The following is a 19739-nucleotide window of genomic DNA, read 5'->3' on the forward strand; positions in this document are numbered from 1 at the left end:
TGACCTCTTTTTGGAACATTGATGAAGAGAAAGTGGTATCATGTATGGTTTCAGAATAAAGTGCTGGAGTCATTGTATTCGCTCATTTTAAGATGCTTTCAAGGAAATACAAATATTATGATTCTTATGCCTATTTTCTGCCAGTGGCAAACCAGTCTTCTAAATATGGTTAATGTGAGAAGTGAAACTATTTTCCTAAATGCTGTTTCTTTTCTCTTTTCATTATGAAGTATATTCGGTGCTCTTCGAACTGGTGCTTATATGGTGTACATTTTGATGACCAAAGGCCTGAAGCAGTCAGTTTGTGACCAGGGTTTTTACAATGGACCTGTCAGCAAATTCTGGGCTTATGCATTTGTGCTAAGCAAAGCACCCGAACTAGGTGAGTACCTTCTTCCATTTCCTCTCTCTCTCTTTGTAGCAACATATCCACAATATTTATTTAGTGACCAAAGGAACAATTTGAAGGTCCTATTTTGTTGGTTTTAGGAAAGTTACAGTGAATGAATTTGAGTTCTTGACTGACTTCTACTTTCTATTGTTCACTCCCTCTTTCCTTTTAAATAATTTTACATTGTGCATATTAACAGCAGATAGTTTATACCGAACATGCTGATTTTTTAGCTCTACTAAAAATATACTGCCAGGGACTTATAAAATGTACACAGCCCCCTTTAAAAGGCCCACTGAGCTGAGCTAATATTAAAATACAGGGGAAAAAAGAGCAACACAGCTATTTCCAAGTCCCGTATCTGAGCGTACTTTCATCTGTAGAGTTAGGATTCAGATTAGGAATTAAGCTTTTCATTTGGGGACCCTCATGTTCTCATTAACAAATGCTAAGGGTTGGTCTCTGGTGGTGTTTGATTTTAATCATCAAGACTGGCCTTAGGGAAGGGGAATGTAATTTACCTTCTAGAAATTAATAGAAAATACAGGCTGTATTTGTAGATTTCTATAATTTTTCCCTCAACTCTTTAATGGTCTTGAACGTAAGTGTGGCACAGGTTAGCAGAAATAGTAAAGTCAAGGAGCTGATGTGGGCACAGTTTTCCAGGAAAATGTCTTTATTTACACAGAAAGAGATCTAGTGGTGACAATAAGCTCTGAGTACATCCATGAGTAATACTAGCAAACTGGTACAGATTGTACAGGTACAAACTGGTAAGGCAAACCTGGTCACCGTCTGGGGTTCTGGGGTTTTTTTTACCTGCAAGTAAGAATTATACATATTTAGTTCAAAAGATATCAATTGCGATTTTTGCCATGGTTTTCAATGGCAAAACTGCAATTACTTTTGCACCAACCTAATATGTATTGTCCCCTCACCTCTTTCTCCTAAAGAGGGAGATCGAGGTTATACTTTCCTTACAAACCACCTGCAATATAAGCTATGAGCAGTCTCTGTAAGGTGCTCTTTGTTCATGCCCCGTGTCTATTCAGATAGAATGGGAAGAGTCTGATGTGTGCAGGCCAGCAACCCAGCCGCCTTCCACTGGAAGCCAGAAACCTGCTGTTTACAAGTAGATGACAGTTGGTTTGAGCTACTGTCATCCCAGGTCAAAAACAAGGGAAGAACAAGAGAAGAAAATTTTTCCTGAAAGCCTTTTCTAAGAGGGGCAGAGGTACAAAGATAGTCCAAAATAACTAGATAACTACCGCATGCATGGGCACGCCTGCACCCCTCCCCGACACACATACGCCTATACACACGCAGCCTATGAAAATGGTCTCAGGCTAAAATGCATTAGTGTGGATTCATTTAGCCATTCATTCAATGCATTTACGTTAAGCACTGGCTGAAATAGAATGGCACCTTTATCTAAAAGGAATTTTATGATACAAATTTTATGAACCAGACCCCAGGAGGTATTGGTACCACTAGGTATGAAGTCATAGGCTAAAGAAGTGGTTTTCACCCTGGATTTACAGACAATGCCTGAAAAATCTGAAGAGGTATTTCGGGGAATTTTAAAATTATATGAGAATATTTTAATTTGCTTTGTCATAGAGTTTCTGAATCAGAGCACTTGTTCTCAAACTGGGGTTGATCTGAGAGTGTGAGCATGTATTCTTTACTCTTGGGGTTTTGTGACTCTTTTTTTCTCCCCACTGAGACAGAGTCTCACTGTGTTGCCTGGGCTGGAGTGCAGGGGTGCTATCTCAGCTCACTGCAACCTTCGCGTCCCGGGTTCAGACGATTCTCGTGCCTCAGCCTCCCGAGTAGCTGAGATTACAGGTGTGAGCCACAGCACCTGGCTAATTTTTGTATTTTCAGTAGAGACAGGGCTTTCACCATGTTGGCCAGTCTGGATTTGAACTCCTGACCTCAGGTAATCAGCCCTCCTTGGCCTCTAAAGTGCTGGGATTACAGGCATGAGCTACTGTGCCCCGCTGTGGCTTTTTTTCTTTAAAATAAATTTACACATTATTAAAGTTTGAATTATCTTAGTTGAGAAATATATCCCTCTGACTTTTATGCTATTTAATAACCTTATTAATCCCCTATCTTTTTTGACAAAGGCCTGACTACAGCTACAGAAATGTAGTAAATGCATGAAACATGTGAGTTCCCCTGAATGCTACCCCTGAACACTTCAACAATTTCTACCTTTTACTACCTCCCCCCCAGATTTTTTTTTTTTTTAATAAGAAATGGTATGATATGGCTGACCTTTAAGCCTCAGATCGCAAAGAAGCAGCCTCAGTGTTTTCTTCTAGAAATGCCTTTTCCCTGCAAGGAATACTTGTCTGTGTTGTGTTCTGAGTTATATGCAGCTGTATTTGAGGTGCTTGAGAACAAACATAGTCCTTTCTACCTTTTGGAGGAATAATTTATTGAAATGCCACCTCAAGCTATCTATAGTGATGAATTTCCTTTAAAGACATAATCAGACCTATGCTCTCTGTCCTCCTGACTTTTAGGATTCCTAGAGAAGACCTATTAGTGTAGCAACCAGAGGTATTCATGTTTTCATCTTCTATCTTGGTTGTGTTGATGCTGATGATCTTAATATCACCTGTCTTAATTTAATCCAGGCCCAAATGTCCACTCCCCTCAGCCTCATGGCGGACATTGTAATTGAACAGAGTTTTCCCTCTTGAGCCCCAAAGGAGCTATAGTCCAGTCTCCTATTTGCAGTCAACAGGAGTGGTGTGCCGCTGGCATGATAATCCCTTTCCCTGGAAAGGACTCATTCATCACAAAAACTTGTAGTAGTCCTTTGTGGATTATCCAATAATTGATCCTTCTGTAGTTAAAATATGAGATTGAAGTGTTGGGAAAAATAATATTCTAATCTTGATGTAGTTTTTAATGAGGCTAATTAGTAACATAAATTCTTCATATAGTTTCAAACGCTTTATAGAGATAATTTTCATGTCCTGAATACTTTTTTTTTTTTTTTTTTTTTTTTACATTTTAAAATATGGGATATTGTTCTTCAAATACTCTGGAGCTCATCTGACAATGGCCATTCAGAGGTTAACTGCTGACTCAAAACAGGTCCAAAATCAGTGCAAGTGTCTCCAAGACAAGCAGACCTAGGTCTTTACGTAGTCAACATGTTTGCCTGGATGACTTTTTTTCCCATGCATTTTGGATGTTAAATTTCTTTCCAGTTTGTGTAGTTGGGAAATCTTGTCTCCACTATTGAGTTAAGAGAGATTTACCCATTTCGATTATTTAGAACTTTTCTTATTTTTAGGTCCCAAGTTTTACCTTTCAATATTCTAAGACTCTGGACTCTCTTATGAGCATCAAAAGGAAAAGATCTTATGAGGAAAAAAACAGTTCTTCCATGTACAATACTGAAACTGTATCCCCCCAGCTCCCACAAACTCAAACTCTTGTTTTAAATTGCAGTAAAATATACACACTGTTCAGATTGTTGAGCAACCATCACTCCATCAACTTCCAGAACTTTTGCATCTTCCCCAACTGAAATGCTTCTCATTCCACACTAACTCCCCCTTCACTAAACTCTTAATAAATAGCAAGAAGAGCTTTCTGTTTCAGCAGAAAACCGTGTGCTCATTTCAGTGAATTATGGGATTGCAGGCCACTAGAACAAGTGAGAGGAAGAGAGCCACTAACCTGCTTTGTGTGCCAAATCTTTGAGCACCTACTATTTGGATTATATTAAAACCTGCTGAGATTTTGTTTTGTTAGAACTTGGAAACATCTGCTGTGAGCCCAGGTCCTTGCTCAGTTGAGCATGTCATTGTTTTTGAAGCTCTGACTCAGCAGCACTCTAGCTAGCTCTGGGAAGAGGGACTCAGCTGTGTGTCACAAACCACACACACAGAGTAGCCTCTCTGTGTCTCTTGGTGGCCAAGAACACCCTGGGGATTTCCAAATGCTTGTTGCTTTTCCTGCAGCTGCAAAGGTGTAGTTAAGAAGGGACACTTGGGTATAAGGAACACCATGCCCTGCCTGAAAGCTGACTCTTCCATGATAATAATTGGACCAAAGGTTAGAGAAATCATGATAAAGAGAACATGAGCCAGGAGGTAGCTAAAATGACATGACTGAAACATCCAAGAGTCTAAAGTCCCATTGCTTGTACTTGGCCAGCATCCTTCCCGTTATGCCAACAGGACATTTGAACAAGAAAGATTGACCAACTCAAATGCACAGTTCCTCTGATAGTTAACATTTCTGGGTCACTCCATAGCTTCTGGAAAGCCTGAAATTACCTTCACTTGGCATGACTCTGGCTCATGACAAATTAAATGTGACATTATGTGGTTTCCCCAGAGGAAAAATAATTTGTACCTGCTAGAGCGGCATGACTGATGCATCTCAGCTGCCATATCCAAAACCGTGCGAGGACTCGGTTAGCTCTTCTGGAGCCCCACCAGTTCCCCCTGCTTGAGGGAAACTACCACTGTTTGGGTCAGCAGTCTTGGGGATAGTAACCCTGATAGAGCATTGAATGGTATTACTGATCAGCTCCAGAGCCATTGCTGCGAGACGCTCAGTTTCATTCCTGCACCCACCATCCCGCATATGTGTTCTGGAAAAAACTCCTAAGCAAATTTAAGTTAATTTTGTCATTGAAATTTTGGGACATGTTTTCTCCCCTCCTACCCCTCCACTCCACTCCACTCCCTAAAGTAACTAGAAACACCCAGTGTGTCTCAGATAAACCTGAGACATACCCTCATCTCCAGACAGGAGAAACACAAAGCCGTTCTTAACTCCAGAATTGTACCTTCCACTTTCCATCCCACACTGGCCCATTCTAATATGGTTTTTCTTAATCATTCTTTAGACAGTAAGATTTTAATATAAAAGTGATGATAGAGTTAAACTAAAGAATTAGGATGAAATGCATATCACTTTATGACAAATTTATTATAATGTGTTTGGAATTGTATAGGGATTTATATTTTAGTTAATGCTAACAGACTCATAAAAGCATCTATTCAATTATGAATGACTCAATTTGTTTTAAACATACAGTTTCTTAGACATCTACCTTCTTTACACTATGAACAAAGGTAGCTGGAATTGATTGTGTCTACGTTATTGTCGACAGAGGGATTGGAGGCACAGAGTAGTAGTTATACAGAAATGGTGGCTCTCTGACAGGCACACAAAAATAGCACAGTTTAACACTGAGAAGTAGACCCTGGGTCTCCTGACACCAGTTTTGTCCCTTAAGTATGAGTGTTACCATCAGTATCCATCATTGTTAGCCTGCCTGACATTTATAGACACCATAAAAATCAGGCATCTTGCAAGAGAGAAGATGACTTCAACAAAAATTTGATAGTAAGTTCAGAAATATGACAACTGACAACTTTCCTATTTATTTATTTTTTGAGATGGAGTCTCGCCCTGTCATCCGGGCTAGAGTATAATGGCGTGATCTTGACTCACTGCAACCTCTGCCTCCCGGGTTCAAGTGATTCTCCTGCCTCAGACTCCTGAGTAGCTGGGATTACAGGTGGCTGCCACCATGCTCAGCTAATTTTTTATTTTATTATTTATTTATTTATTTGAGATGGAGTCTCACGTCTCACTCTGTCACCCAGGCTGGAGTGCAGTGGCGCAATCTCGGCTCACTGCAAGCTCCGCCTCCTGGGTTCATGCCATTCTCCTGCCTCAGCCTCCAGAGTAGCTGGGACTAACAGGTGCCCGCCACCACCCCTGGCTACTTTTTTTTTTGCTTTTTTTTTTTTTTTTTTTTTTGCTTTACAGTAGAGACAAGGTTTCACCATGTTAGCCAGGACGGTCTCAATCTCCTGACGTCGTGATCCGCCCACCTCGGGCTCCCAAAGTGCTGGTATTACAGGTGTGAGCCACCGTGCCAACCTAATTTTTGTATTTTTAGTAGAGATGGGGTTTCACCATGTTGGCCAGGCTCGTCTCGAACTCCTGACCTCAAGTGATCCCCCCCTGCCTCGGCCTCCCAAAGTGCTGGGATGACAGGCGTGAGCCACAGCACCCAGCCAACTTTCTTTTTCTATTGTAAACAAATAAGAAATAATACTATTTAACAGTTTAGTAGGAAAATAAACTAATAGCTCTCCTAATGAATGGAATGGGGCACCATCTGTATCCTTCCAGCCACTGTCATTAGAACCTTAGAAGTCTTTCCCCACAGCCCAGCATGCTTTGACCTTGCCTGGTGCAAGCGTTTTAGGCCATCTGTGAAGTACATGAGGGATAAGGCAGGAATAAGTTCTAGCTTTTTTTGCGCTTAATTAAATTTCAGAAGAAGATCATCCAGGGCCAGGCACAGTGGCTCACGCCTATAGTCCCAGCACTTTAGGAGGCTGAGGCCAGCAGATAGCTTGAGCTCAGGAGTTCAAGACCTCATCTTTACTAAAAAAGTTTTTTTTTAATCAACTGGGCTTGGTAGCATGTGCCTGCAGTCCTAGCTACTCCTGAGGCTGCAGTGGGAGGATCACTTGAGCCCAGGAGATCAAGTCTTCAGTGAGTTGTGATGGCATGTAGGTGACAGGGCAAGACCCTATCTCAAAAACAAATAAAAAATTAAAAGAACCTTCTAACTCTTGTTTTTACACAAAAAGAAGCCAGGTTTGAGTTCACCAAACGTCATGAAGGTTGTCAATTTTTCCCATGTGTTATAACCACAGAGATAGGAAGGAGAAAGATGCATTCACCTGCATTAGCCTGTTTCTGTCCCGCATCCTAGTGTATCTTCCCTTATTCTCTTACTCGATAATGTAATTGGGTGTATTTTTCACTGGGCTTGCTCTTCATCCAATTTTACATAGATGTTCTACAGTCTATTTTCAGAGCCCTGAGACTTTTCAGTGAAGCATTGCAGATACATAGCATCTACCCACCTCAGCATAATTCTAGCTTTCGTAATATAAATTCCCTGCCTCAGAAGCTATGGTCTTTTCCTTCAAAGGGATATTGTTAGACGAAATTTTGATAGATCCTGGAAAGCTTTTCAGTTAATTCTATAAAATGAAAACTGTTATTTTCAATTTCTCCTCACTTGATTCACTGGTATAAAATATTCCTATTACGCTTGTCAGCGAATGTGTATAGAAGAGGACGTTTGTCCCCCTTTTTCTGTCTGTCTTTTGTTTAGATTTTACTTTTCTCACTGCCATTTGGCAAGGCTTCGTAATTTACAGGGAGCTCACAAGGACATGTGTTTGAGGGGCACCTTTTGTCATGTACCAAAGAAAAAGTATGGTTTTACTATTCTAGAGAGGCCTTAGAACATTTTGCTGGGCACTTGAGTTCCAGTGCGTTTCTTTTGATTGATAAATGATCTAAGACAAGTCACCGGTCCCCTCCAGGTGATATTTCCTAAGATGTATAGTTGAGTTGGGAGTTGGCAACATAGTTGTTAATGTCCCTTCCAGATCAATGATGGATAAGATTTTGTGTGAAATACCTTGAAAGAAACATTTGCTGCTTGCCGACTGTGTGTGAAGAGGGCCATGCTGATTATCCACTTAATCCTCAGGCAATTCCATGCTATTCTTTTAAATTATCACCATTTATATAGACGAGGAAACTAGAAATAGTGAGGACAAGTAACTTGTCCAGGGTCACAGAGCTAGTAAGTACCAGTCATGGGTTCTAATCCCATCCATGTAACCCTCCAGTCCTAGCTCAGGATGTCTACCCTTTTATAAAACCGTAAGTCATCGTTATTGGTGGTCAAGGATCTCACGTACCTTCTTCCCCTTTGTCTTTCAGGAGATACAATATTCATTGTTCTGAGGAAGCAGAAGCTGATCTTCCTGCACTGGTATCACCACATCACTGTGCTCCTGTACTCTTGGTACTCCTACAAAGACATGGTTGCCGGGGGAGGTTGGTTCATGACTATGAACTATAGCGTGCACGCCGTGATGTACTCTTACTATGCCTTGCGGGCGGCAGGTTTCCGAGTCTCCCGGAAGTTTGCCATGTTCATCACCTTGTCCCAGATCACTCAGATGCTGATGGGCTGTGTGATTAACTACCTGGTCTTCTACTGGATGCAGCATGACCAGTGTCACTCTCACTTTCAGAACATCTTCTGGTCCTCACTCATGTACCTCAGCTACCTTGTGCTCTTCTGCCATTTCTTCTTTGAGGCCTACATCGGCAAAATGAGGAAAACAACGAAAGCTGAATAGTGTTGGAACTGAGGAGGAAGCCATAGCTCAGGGTCATCAAGAAAAATAATAGACAAAAGAAAATGGCACAAGGAATCACACGTGGTGCAGCTAAAACAAAACAAAACATGAGCAAACACAAAACCCAAGGCAGCTTAGGGATAATTAGGTTGATTTAACCCAGTAAGTTTATGATCCTTTTAGGGTGAGGACTCACTGAGTGCACCTCCATCTCCAAGCACTGCTGCTGGAAGACCCCATTCCCTCTTTATCTGTCAACTCTAGGACAAGGGAGAACAAAAGCAAGCCAGAGGCAGAGGAGACTAATCAAAGGCAAACAAAGGCTATTAACACATAGGAAAAAAATGTATTTACTAAGTGTCACATTTCTCTAAGATGAAAGATTTTTACTCTAGAAACTGTGGGCACACACACACACAATCCTTTCTAACTTTATGGACACTAAACTGGAGCCAATAGAAAAGATAAAAATGAAAGAGACACAGGGTGTATGTCTAGAACAATAATGCTTTTGTAGAAACTAAAGCCTTTTTAAGAAATGTCCGCTGCTGTAGCCCCCATGAGAAAAGATGTCTTAATCATCCTTATGAAAACAGATGTAAACAACTATATTTCAACTAACTTCATCTTCACTGCATAGCCTCAGGCTAGTGAGTTTGCCAAAACCAAAGGGGGCAAATACTTCCCCAAGGTTCTTCCTGGGAGGATGGAAACAGTGCAGCCCAGGTCCCATGGGGGCAGCTCCATCCCAGAGCATTTCTGATAGTTGAACTGTAATTTTCACTCTTAAATGAGATATGAAGCATTATCCTTTTGTTCAGTTGCCCCGGGCTTTTGAACAGAAGAGTAAATACAGAATCGAAAAGATAAACACTTGACCAAACAATGTGAAACAGGTTGTGTAGTATTTGTAAAAAGGCCCGGCCCAGGACCACAGTGAGCTAGAAAAGGGAGAAAGGCAGTGGGAAAAGAGGTGAGCCGAAGATCAATTCGAGAGACAGACGGTGTGTATGCCCCTCCCTGTTTGACTTCGCACACACTCATAACTTTCCAAATGAAACATTGTACCGCGTATATTTTCAATATTTTTGTGAATTCCAAAAGGAAATCACAGGGCTGTTCCTGATACTGGGGGAACACTGTGTTTCTGCATCATCAGCATTTGCTCCCCAAGCAATGTAGAGGTGTGTAAAGTGCCCTCTGCTGGCTGAGTGGCAATACTACAACAAACTTCAAGGCAAGTTTGGCTGAAAACAGTTGACAACAAAGGGCCCCCTATACACTTATCCCTCAAATTTTAAGTGATATGAAACACTTTTCATATCTTTGGCCAAATCAGAAGATACTCACCCTGCTTCAAGTCAGCTTCAGAAATGTTTTAGAAGGGACTTTCGCTCTGGAACTCAAAATCAATTTATTAAGAGCCATATTCTTAAAAAAAAAAAAAAAACTGGATAATATTATCTGTAATACTTCAGTCCTTTACAAGCCAAATACATGTGTCAATGTTCCTAGTATTTCAAGGAAGCAATTATGTAAAGTGGTTCAATGTGACATAATAGTGTTATAATTGGTTAAGTAGCTTAATGATTAGGCAAACTAGATGAAAAGATTAGGGGCTTCTACACTGCATAGATTCCATGCACATAGCCACGCATACACACACACATGTGGGGTACACTGAACTTCAAAGCCCAAATGAATAGAAACACATTTTCTGGCTAGCAGAAAAAAAAAAAAAAAACCAAAAAAAAACTGTTGTTTCTCTTTCTTGCTTTGAGAGTGTACAGTAAAAGGGATTTTTTCAAATTATTTTTATATTATTTTAGCTTTAATTGTGCTGTCGTTCATGAAACAGAGCTGCTCTGCTTTTCTGTCAGAGATGGCAAGGGCTTTTTCAGCATCTCGTTTATGTGTGGAATTTAAAAAGAATAAAGTTTTATTCCATTCTGTGTGAATGGTTTGAGCAGTGAACAAAGAATCCATGCAAACCAAGTCATGACTGGAAGAAATGGGGAGCGGGGGGCAGCGCAGGGGAGGAAAGCTGTTACATCTGTGTTAAATGATTGTGAGTGGTCTATAATGTCTTGAAGTTGGTTCATAGATGAGACACAATTGATGGAGGAATGTATTATAAATTATGCAAAATCTGACATGAGCTGAAAAGACAGGTCCTGTTACAAGAACTAATAGATGCTTAGGATGCAAATGTTATTTTGAGCTTCGCAAATACATGATACCGTGCAATAAGCCTTTTTTCCTTATAACAGAAAATGAGAATAATTAAAATGAGGAGAAGGCCACATAACAATTGACTTGAGTTTAATTGAAAGACCCATTGGAGGCTCATCTGGTTGATTTAATTATTTAATTCAGTGATTTATTACAGATCTCTTAATGCAGGTTAGAATACGGAAGTGAGCATAAACCTTAAAAAGACTCTGAATGATGCTTCCAAAGCACTTTCATCTTGGTATTAGGTTCATGTTTGTCTTTACTTGTAAAATAATTTGGAATTTTTGTTTACAGGGTGAATGTCTTAATAGTTTTAAAATTAGCTAAATATATCTAAAGGCATTTCCAATGTTTATCATGGGAGGAAAAAAGCCACATTTTTTTAAAAAACAAAACAAAACGAAATTTTGGTAGTATAGGTTCAATGCACTGTTTTTAACATCTCAGCTTAGCTGCTTTAACTATATCAAGATATGAGGCTGGATCACTGGCCCATGACAAATCTGAAACCTACCAGAGAATTGACTGCCACATAGATAATCCTGCTGTCAGTTAACATTCCAGAAAAACTTGGGCAGGCAGGTTTTTATAACTGCCCCACTATGCTGCAATAGATTATCTTTCTATTGAAGATTTTCCACTGCATCCCAATCCTACTATGGTGAAAACATTGTTCTTGGACTAAAAAAATCCTTTATTTCACACACACACAATTTCATACACTAGGTCTGAGCATCAACCCAAGCCCATGAGTTTGCAATGAAGTTCTAGTGAGAAGTGCTCTATTCATAAAGCAGGGGGTTTATGTGACCTTCTAGTGTTGCTTATGGGAAAAGAGTAACTACCATATTACATCTAACGGAAGGCCAAAGTATCAAATTAAAACCACAGATTGAAGTTGTTCTTCAAAGTCACTTACTCCCATCCTTCTAATTATGCTCCACTACAAAAGTAAGGGGAGAAGAGGTAATCTGTACATGTACATTGCTAGAGGGAAAAGAAAGGCTTGATTATATCCCCTCGCTTCTCCACCTCTCTGCTTACGTAAAGAAACTGATTAGAAAAGAGACTAATGTATCTGGACTGAGTTAGAAACTTCGTATGAGTGGGCTTTGTAGAATTGATGGGAAAGACAGTGGGAACCTAGGAGAACAGAAAGAGACCCACGGAATGTCTTTTTTTCTTTTCTTTTCTTTCTTTCTTTTTTTTTTTTTTTTTTTTTTTTTTTTTTTTTTTTTTTTTTTTTTTGAGACAGAGTTTTGCTCTTGTTGCCCAGGCTGGAGTGCAGTGGCGCAATCTTGACTCACTGCAACCTCCGCCTCCCAGGTTCCAGCAATTCTCCTGCCTCAGCCTCCCAAGTAGCTGAGGTTACAGGTGCCCACCACCACACCCAGCTAATTTTTGTATTTTTAGTAGAGACAGTGTTTCACCATGTTGGCCAGGCTGGTCTCAAACTCCTGACCTCAAGTGATCCACCCGCCTTGGTCTCCCAAAGTGCTGTGATTATAGGCGTGAGCCACCGTGCCTGGCCCAGAATGTCTTTTTTAATCAGATGTAGCATCTTCATAAGGTAAAGCCTGTCACATCAGAGTAACAAAGCTCCTGGAGTAGAGTGATGCTAGAATAGAATGTTTCGGAAGTCTGGCCATAGTCCCAGATTCTGAATTACCTGGGAGAGACAAGATGCTCAGGTTACTATTTTTTCTTTATTCTGATAGTACAGCCTCTACTGAGAGACCATGTGTGTGTCACACAACCGAGGCAGCTAGGGCATATTCTGAGGGCTTTTTTTTTTTTTGCTGGGGGTGGGGGGTTGCTTAATGATTCTTTAACAGAGTAACTGGATTGGCCAAGGTCTGATTCAAGAGGCTATGAGGAGAGTAGAGAACTCTGCCTCTCAAGAGTTCAGAGCTTTAAGTTGTATAAGCATAGTCCATGTCCACCTCTTGTAAACACTTATTTCCTTAAAAGTTTCCATCGTGGAAAATAATATCATGTCAAAGTTTTATGAGCGCCCAGAACGTCCCAGTAGTCAAATGTAGTGTCTTTCTCTAGTCTCTGTTTTCGGTATTAAACACCTTGCTCTCAATTTAGGATGATCGTAAGGCCTATGTTCGTGCTGTGAGTCATTGTCTCCCACAGCTTTTAAAACGTCTTTCTGTGTCTTTTCTATACAACACCTGATTCTTTGTGCCTCAGACTCATTGCCATCAGGAAGAGACTCTGCCAAGATCCACCACCACATTTGGCCAGTGGTGTATACACATTAAAGTGAGAGCTGATGAAATCACAATGCCCTATTTTGTTCTGACAATCAGTATGAAGGGGTAGGTCCCAGTGTGCCAATGAGCCAACACCTCTGTATGCTGGTATCCAAGACTTACACAAAACAAGTGTCAGTGCAGTCACGGCATTTTCTTGAATGCTGTTGTGGTAGACTCCAGTTATGAACATCTGTGAGCCATATGGCACAACTCATGGCTGAAGAGGCCAGTAGAGTGCACCTGCACAGAGCATTGAAGAACATACGCAAACCTGTTGAATCATCAAGTTATTTTCCTCATCCTCAGAGACTTTGACAATTCAGGGCTCACAGACGGCAGGGGAGAATTCTCAGGCTTCCCTTCCTCCTGAATGACACTTTTTAAAGGAAGTGATGTGGAAGTTGTTCTAGAAGTTAGATGGACAGTGGGAGCACATTCGTGAGTGGGGCTTGGGAGGTCTCAAAAATGGCACTTTGATTTTAGGCTGGGCAGGCAAAAGTCACACGGTAAGATATATTTCACTGGACGTCCAAACCCACAACTGCATTGTACTAACCTCTTCTGAAGTAACTGGTTAAATTAAGAACTGGTCCCATAAGTCAGGGTCAAGCCACATTTATAACCCATTCGGGCCGGATGTGAAGGGTTCTGACTCACGTTGGTATTTAAATGCTGTTACTTTCCCAATGCTTAGTAGCACTTGAGACTTTATTTCAATCGACAAAAACCAAGAAGGTCACAGAAGTAGCCTAATAGTCCTCCCTGGTCATATTCGTTTCAAACAGGTCTGCCTGTCTGGGCATATTGAGGCAGGAGGTTGCTTGCTGCTATCTTGAAAACCACTGGAAGATTCAGCTTCTTGGGGACCTCAGAGCCTATGTTCATATGGAAGCCCACCCATATAAGCCTCACAGAGCAAATCACAGCAATGTTGAAGTTGTTATTTTCAAGTGCTTATTTCACATTAAAAAAAATATTTTTTCCTGGTGTATTAAAATTAAAAATAAAATCATAACTTTTGATTTAAAATCAAACTGTGTTTCTGTTTTCTCTCTTACTCTGGGCAATTTAAATGGGACATCTAGGACACTAAGGGTTCCTCAAATATTCAGAAATGCCATTTCCACCCTTTACACCCATAGGCGTGGGGCACAGAGATGAGTCACTAAAACTCCTCACTTTCTAGTAGAGCCCAAAGATGCTGTAGCCCTCAACTACTACTGACTAAATGTCCATAAGATGTCCAGCCCTTCAGTAATGCCTTTCATTCATTGATAGAGCATTTTACAATTCACATGCTTTCTACCTCTGTTGGTTCACCAGAGCAGTGTTTTTTTGTTTGTTTTGTTGTTGTTGTTATTTTGGTTTTTTTTTGAGATGGAGTCGGGCTCTGTCCCCCAGGCTGGAGTGCAGTGGCAAGATCTCAGCTCACTGTAACCTCTGCCTTCCGGGTTCAAGCGATTCTTCTGCCTCAGCCTCCTGAGTAGCTGGGATTACAGGGACACACAACCATGCCTGGCTAATTTTTGTATTTTTAGTAGAGACAGAGTTTCACCATGTTGGTCAGGCTGGTCTCGAACTCCTGACCTTTGTGATCTGCCTGCCTCGGCCTCCCAAAGTGCTGGATTACAGGCGTGAGCCACTGTGCCCGGCCACCAGAGCAGCCGTGATGGGGCAGACAGTCTAAATTGAATCTCCATTTTTATAGATGAGGAAAATGTGCTTGTTAGATCCAGTGTTACAGAAGTGGAAGGAATGAGATTTGGACATCATCTTAGCTGGATTTTGCTGCAGCCATTCAATCTTTTGAAAAGAATGAGAGTATAAATGAATAAAATGCTAATACTTGGTACTGACCTTTGCCATGTCATTGGACAGAGCGTCTCAGGGTGAAATATATGCTAGGGAAAATAATGGGTACAGCAGCTCCTTCTTAGTTAATGACGCAGTGAGTTACTCACACGCCTGCCAGCTACTAGCAGGAGTAATCCAATTCATCCACTCCCCGATCCCTAAATAATCTAGCCTTCAAATTCTAGTGTTCTGGAAAGTTCTATTGCATATTTGATAGGTGAAATAGTTTGTCATTCTTCATGACTTTTTGGCGCATCGTTACAATGTGTACAAAAGCAATGTCCCTATGGCGTTTATATTTAAAACCCAAGAAACCGTTATTTGTGCAGGTTTCTCACGGCCAAATTATTGCCTCTTTTCACATCTCAGAGTTGTTAAAATGGAACTTTGCCATCTATTTAATGTATTTTCTTAACTTAGGGTCAAATGGGGAAAAATCCCATCCTGCACACAAAGTGTTTTTATTAACTTCAAAAAGGGATGGGGAGGGGGAGGAAAAGCAGACTTCAGGGAGCGTTCCTGTTTTGTTACCAAAGTCCCAGAAACCTAACACAGATGACCGTGCCATCATGTAGCTTCTGTTACATGTCTCACAATTTTTCTTTAGTTCAGAAATTAATAAAGCATACATTAAAACATACAAGCAGATCACTGTCTAGCCAACAAAAATGCTGTACTTACGGAACTCCAAGACCAAGATATAATAGAGCATGTTCCTACAAAAGAACAAAAATGGGCTCACAATACTAGTATTTTGGAAATGTAACCACTTCTGGCTCGTTTTTTTTTAATTTTTTTTTTAGAATAAATGAATGTAGGTGGGTGTTCTAAATCAATAGGCAAGACAAATACAGTTAAAATAACTGAAACAGCTCCCCACTGGTTGGTCTGTAGCTGATTAATCTCCAGCCTTGGTAGGTCTGGGACAGGGTCTCGGTTATTACCACACACTGCTTCCTGAGACCAAATTGGGAGACCCAGCTGAGTGCAGGGACTTCCACAGTGTGTGTGTGGAGGAGGAGGGGCTATATTGTGTCCCCCCAGCCTCACAAAACTAGATACACACACGTCCAGAATTACACATGTGCCCTCTGACTGTAGCACCATCTCACTAAGCAAAGGACTCCAGGCAAGACAAGAAGCTCTAGGTCAGGAAAGATTGGATGCTACTGAACTAAAAGAGACTGTTACCTAATTATCCCATTTTATCCCTTTTATATTTTTTATATCCATTTTGTTTGTTTATTATTTCTTTTTTGAGACCAGGTCAAGCTGTGTCGCCTAGGCTGGATTGCAGTGGTGCGATCACGTTTCCCTGCAACCTCAGCCTCTCGAGTAGCTGGGACCACAGGCACGCCACTCTGTAGAGACTGGTCTCCTTATATTGCCTAGGCTGGTCTCAAACTCCTAGGCTCAAGCTATCCTCCCACCTTGGCCTCCCAAAGTGTTGGGATTACAGGCATCAGCCACCACGCCTAACCTATATCCATTTTATGTTTAACTGCTTTTCATTGTTTTCATCTATATAATAGTTGAAGGAAGGAACCTTTGGGATTTTGCCTTATTATGCATCACAGAGTATGTATTTATTTGGGGAAAATCATACACACACACTATGAAAGCACCATGGCAGCCTAAGGGTTAAACACATACCACAGCCCGCTCCTGACACGCCACCGTCTCACCACTGGATTCTGTCATCTTTGGTATTTTCAGCCCCCCTTCCCTGGGTGAAAACCCTGTGCTACACTCTGGGGTTTCACACACAGCTTCCTTTTCTATTGACTACACTAATTCCTTTCATACTAGAGGGAAAACCTATCCCCCTGGGTATTTCTCTGCTATGTTTTATTTGTGAAAACTCCAGTGACTATTTGCTAAGGCTGTTAATATCTCTCTACGAAGAAAAGAAAAACAGGGTTCACTATTCCTGCATCCTCTACTGCTCTATATGAGTTACTATAAAATACCAGAGCTTTTTTGCAAAACAAGCACTTTTTCTGAATTAGAAGCAGTTCTAATTTCAACTTAGTTTTAGAATAATTAAATCGATAGAACATAAATAAACCTACTGAGCTTTCCAGTAGACTTAGGCCGCCATACCAACTCATTTGTTCATTTACATCTAACCTAAGTTTCCCTAGGACCCCTCAGTTTACAGAGACAATTTAATTCTTTCTTCTTCTTTCTTTCTTTCTTTCTTTCTTTCTTTTCTTTCTTTCTTTCTTTCTTTTTCTTTCTTTCTTTCTTTCCTTCTTTCCTTCTTTCTTCTTTCTTTCTTTTTCTTTCTTTCTTTCTTTTCTTTCTTTCTTTTTTTGTGCTGGTTTGTAGCTCCCACTGATGTAGGACCTCTGACTTCCTGCCAAGTCCCTTGCATCTAATTCTGGAAATTGCCAGATTAAGTCTCGCAGCCTCTACCCGGCATTTCTTTTACGTGGTCACCCACACCCCACCTCCCAGCCTCCCACCCGTGCCAGGCGCAGCTGCTGTTGCATCTCTCCAATGGGCCCTGAAATCGCTGTGCACAGGCAGGTTCAGCAAGTCTCAGCAGGCATCCCCCTTCTCCCAGAAAGGCAACGGTTCCTCTGCTCTGCAGTGGGGCAAGATGTCTCTTTTCTCTTAATTATACATTCTGTGGGAGAAAGCTGGCCCCCCTCGACTCAAGAGCCAGACATGCATCCAGGGGGCCGGGGGAGAGATTCGCGGAATGGCCACTGTGCTGCGGTAGAATCTCGACTTCCTCCCCCGCATGGGTCAAAGCTTCCCTCAGGTTTTGAACTCATCAGACCTATTACCTTCTTCCCCATAGAGGAATGCCCTTTCTGGAACTTCCTCAGCCCCACTGCAAATAGACCTGTGGCCACCACGCCAGCTTCCTGGACCTGCTCAGACATATCTGGGCCCAGCAGAAGTGAGTTCCTTTTCTAGAAGCCCTAGATCTCCTTAGGGTTCCCTGTTACCTGCCCCACCACAGGTGCGGACGTCCTTGAGAGCCACTTAAATTCAACCCAGCCACCATGCTACATATGTAAAGAAATAACAAAGTACAAAAATACTTAAAACAACACAAGTCCTTGCCTTTCCTGTGAAAATCAGTTTTTTGAATCGAAAGATCAAACTGCAGAAAATCACAATAATTACGTGGATTTTCTCCATTTCTGATTCATGGCTATACACGTGCCCACTTCCTCTTCCTGAGAAGTACAGGCTGGAGCTCCCTGGTATGTTGTCAGAGCACTGTGCTTTTCTACTTCATGAGACTTTGACCCCAGTAAATATATACCTAGTTATTTGTGTACTGTCTATTCAACATCTGTCGTGTTCTACAGATTACAAGCTCTGTAGGATTGGAATCAAGTTTGTCTGTTCTCTCCAGAAATTCCAGGCCCCTGTAGAAGGCTAAATATTTGTCGAAAGGATAAATATATTTTAGCATATGGTTGTAGGTACCATAATAGATCTCTATCTTCTCCATATGTCTGTGTGTTTAGTGTGTATGTCTGCATGAGTGTCTGTGTGTGTGTGTTGAGAAATTCCTTGTGATTTTCCATTTTCTACTTTTAAACAAGCAGAAGTGTGTTTTGACCCATTGGATTATGACTGTTTGCTTATTCCACTGGAAATTTTACAATCTTCTGTAATATTGTGACTGTGATTAGCAAAAGTTCTTGTCTAAGACTTCATAACATACGCTCTGGAGTTTAACTGCCATCTGCTTGGGGATGGTTATTTGCCCCTTCTGTGTCTCAATTTCCTCATGTATGCAATAATAATGATACCTACTGCAGGCCAGGCGTGGTGGCTCACGCCTGTAATCCCAGCACTTTGGGAGGCCAAGGCATGTGGATCACCTGAAGTCAGGAGTTTGAGACCAGCCTGGCCAATATGGTGAAACCCCATCTCTAGTAAAAGTACAAAAAGTATCTGGCTGTGGTGGCGGGGACCTGTAATCCCAGCTATTCGGGAGGCTGAGGCAGGAGAATCTCTTGAACCCAGGAAGCGGAGGCTACAGTGAGCCAAGATCACGCCATTGCACTCCAGACTGGGCGAGAAGAACAAGACTCCGTCTTGAATAAATAAATAAATAATAAATAGTACCTACTGTATAGAGTTATTATGATGATTAAATTAGATAATACTTGTAAAGCCCTTAGCATATCTCTTAATACATTTTGTGCTGTTATAACAGAACATCTAATACTGGATCATTTATAAAAAATGGAGATTTACTTCCTATAGTTCTGGAGGCTGGGAAGTCCAAGGTCAAGGGACCTGCATCTGGCAAGGGCTTCTTGCTGCATTATCCCATGGTAGAAGGTGGAAAGGTAAGAGAGAGAGAGAGAGGTGGGGGTTACGGAGGAGAGAGAGAGGTGGGCAGAACTCATCCTTCTATCAGAAACCCACTCACTGGATAACTAACCCACTCCCACAATAATAACACTAATCCATTCATAAGGGCAAAACCCTCATGGCCTAATCACCTATTCAAGTTTCCATCTTCCAATACTGTTGCATTAGGTTAGTTAAATTTCCAACACATGAACTTTATGGGACACATTCAAACCATAGCAGCATAGTTACTTGGTACATAGTAATTGCTTAATGTTAGCTAAGCAATTAATGCAATTAATTAGTATGCTTAATGTTAGCTACATTAAGCATAGTAATTGCTTAATGTAGTATTACTACTACTACTATTGTGTTACTTCTTAATTTCTTTTTTCTGATTGGTCTACTCATAAGCCTCTATTTATTCTTCACTTT

The 19739-nt window shown here is 41.1% G+C and overlaps 1 protein-coding gene across 1 annotated transcript in view; it reads left to right on the top strand.

Annotated features, from left to right (window-relative positions):
- ELOVL6 (ELOVL fatty acid elongase 6) overlaps positions 1-14155 on the top strand; it is a 151259-nt gene extending 137104 nt beyond the window's left edge. Inside the window, exons 4-5 of the mRNA XM_050791042.1 lie at positions 231-382; positions 8198-14155. Of these exons, the coding sequence (XP_050646999.1) occupies positions 231-382; positions 8198-8622 (577 nt within the window). The 3' untranslated portion in view covers positions 8623-14155. The remainder of the gene's footprint in view (positions 1-230; positions 383-8197) is intronic.
- Positions 14156-19739: the final 5584 nt, after the last annotated feature.

This window comes from Macaca thibetana, chromosome 5 (assembly GCF_024542745.1).
Source record: "Macaca thibetana thibetana isolate TM-01 chromosome 5, ASM2454274v1, whole genome shotgun sequence".
Lineage (NCBI taxonomy): Eukaryota > Metazoa > Chordata > Mammalia > Primates > Cercopithecidae > Macaca > Macaca thibetana.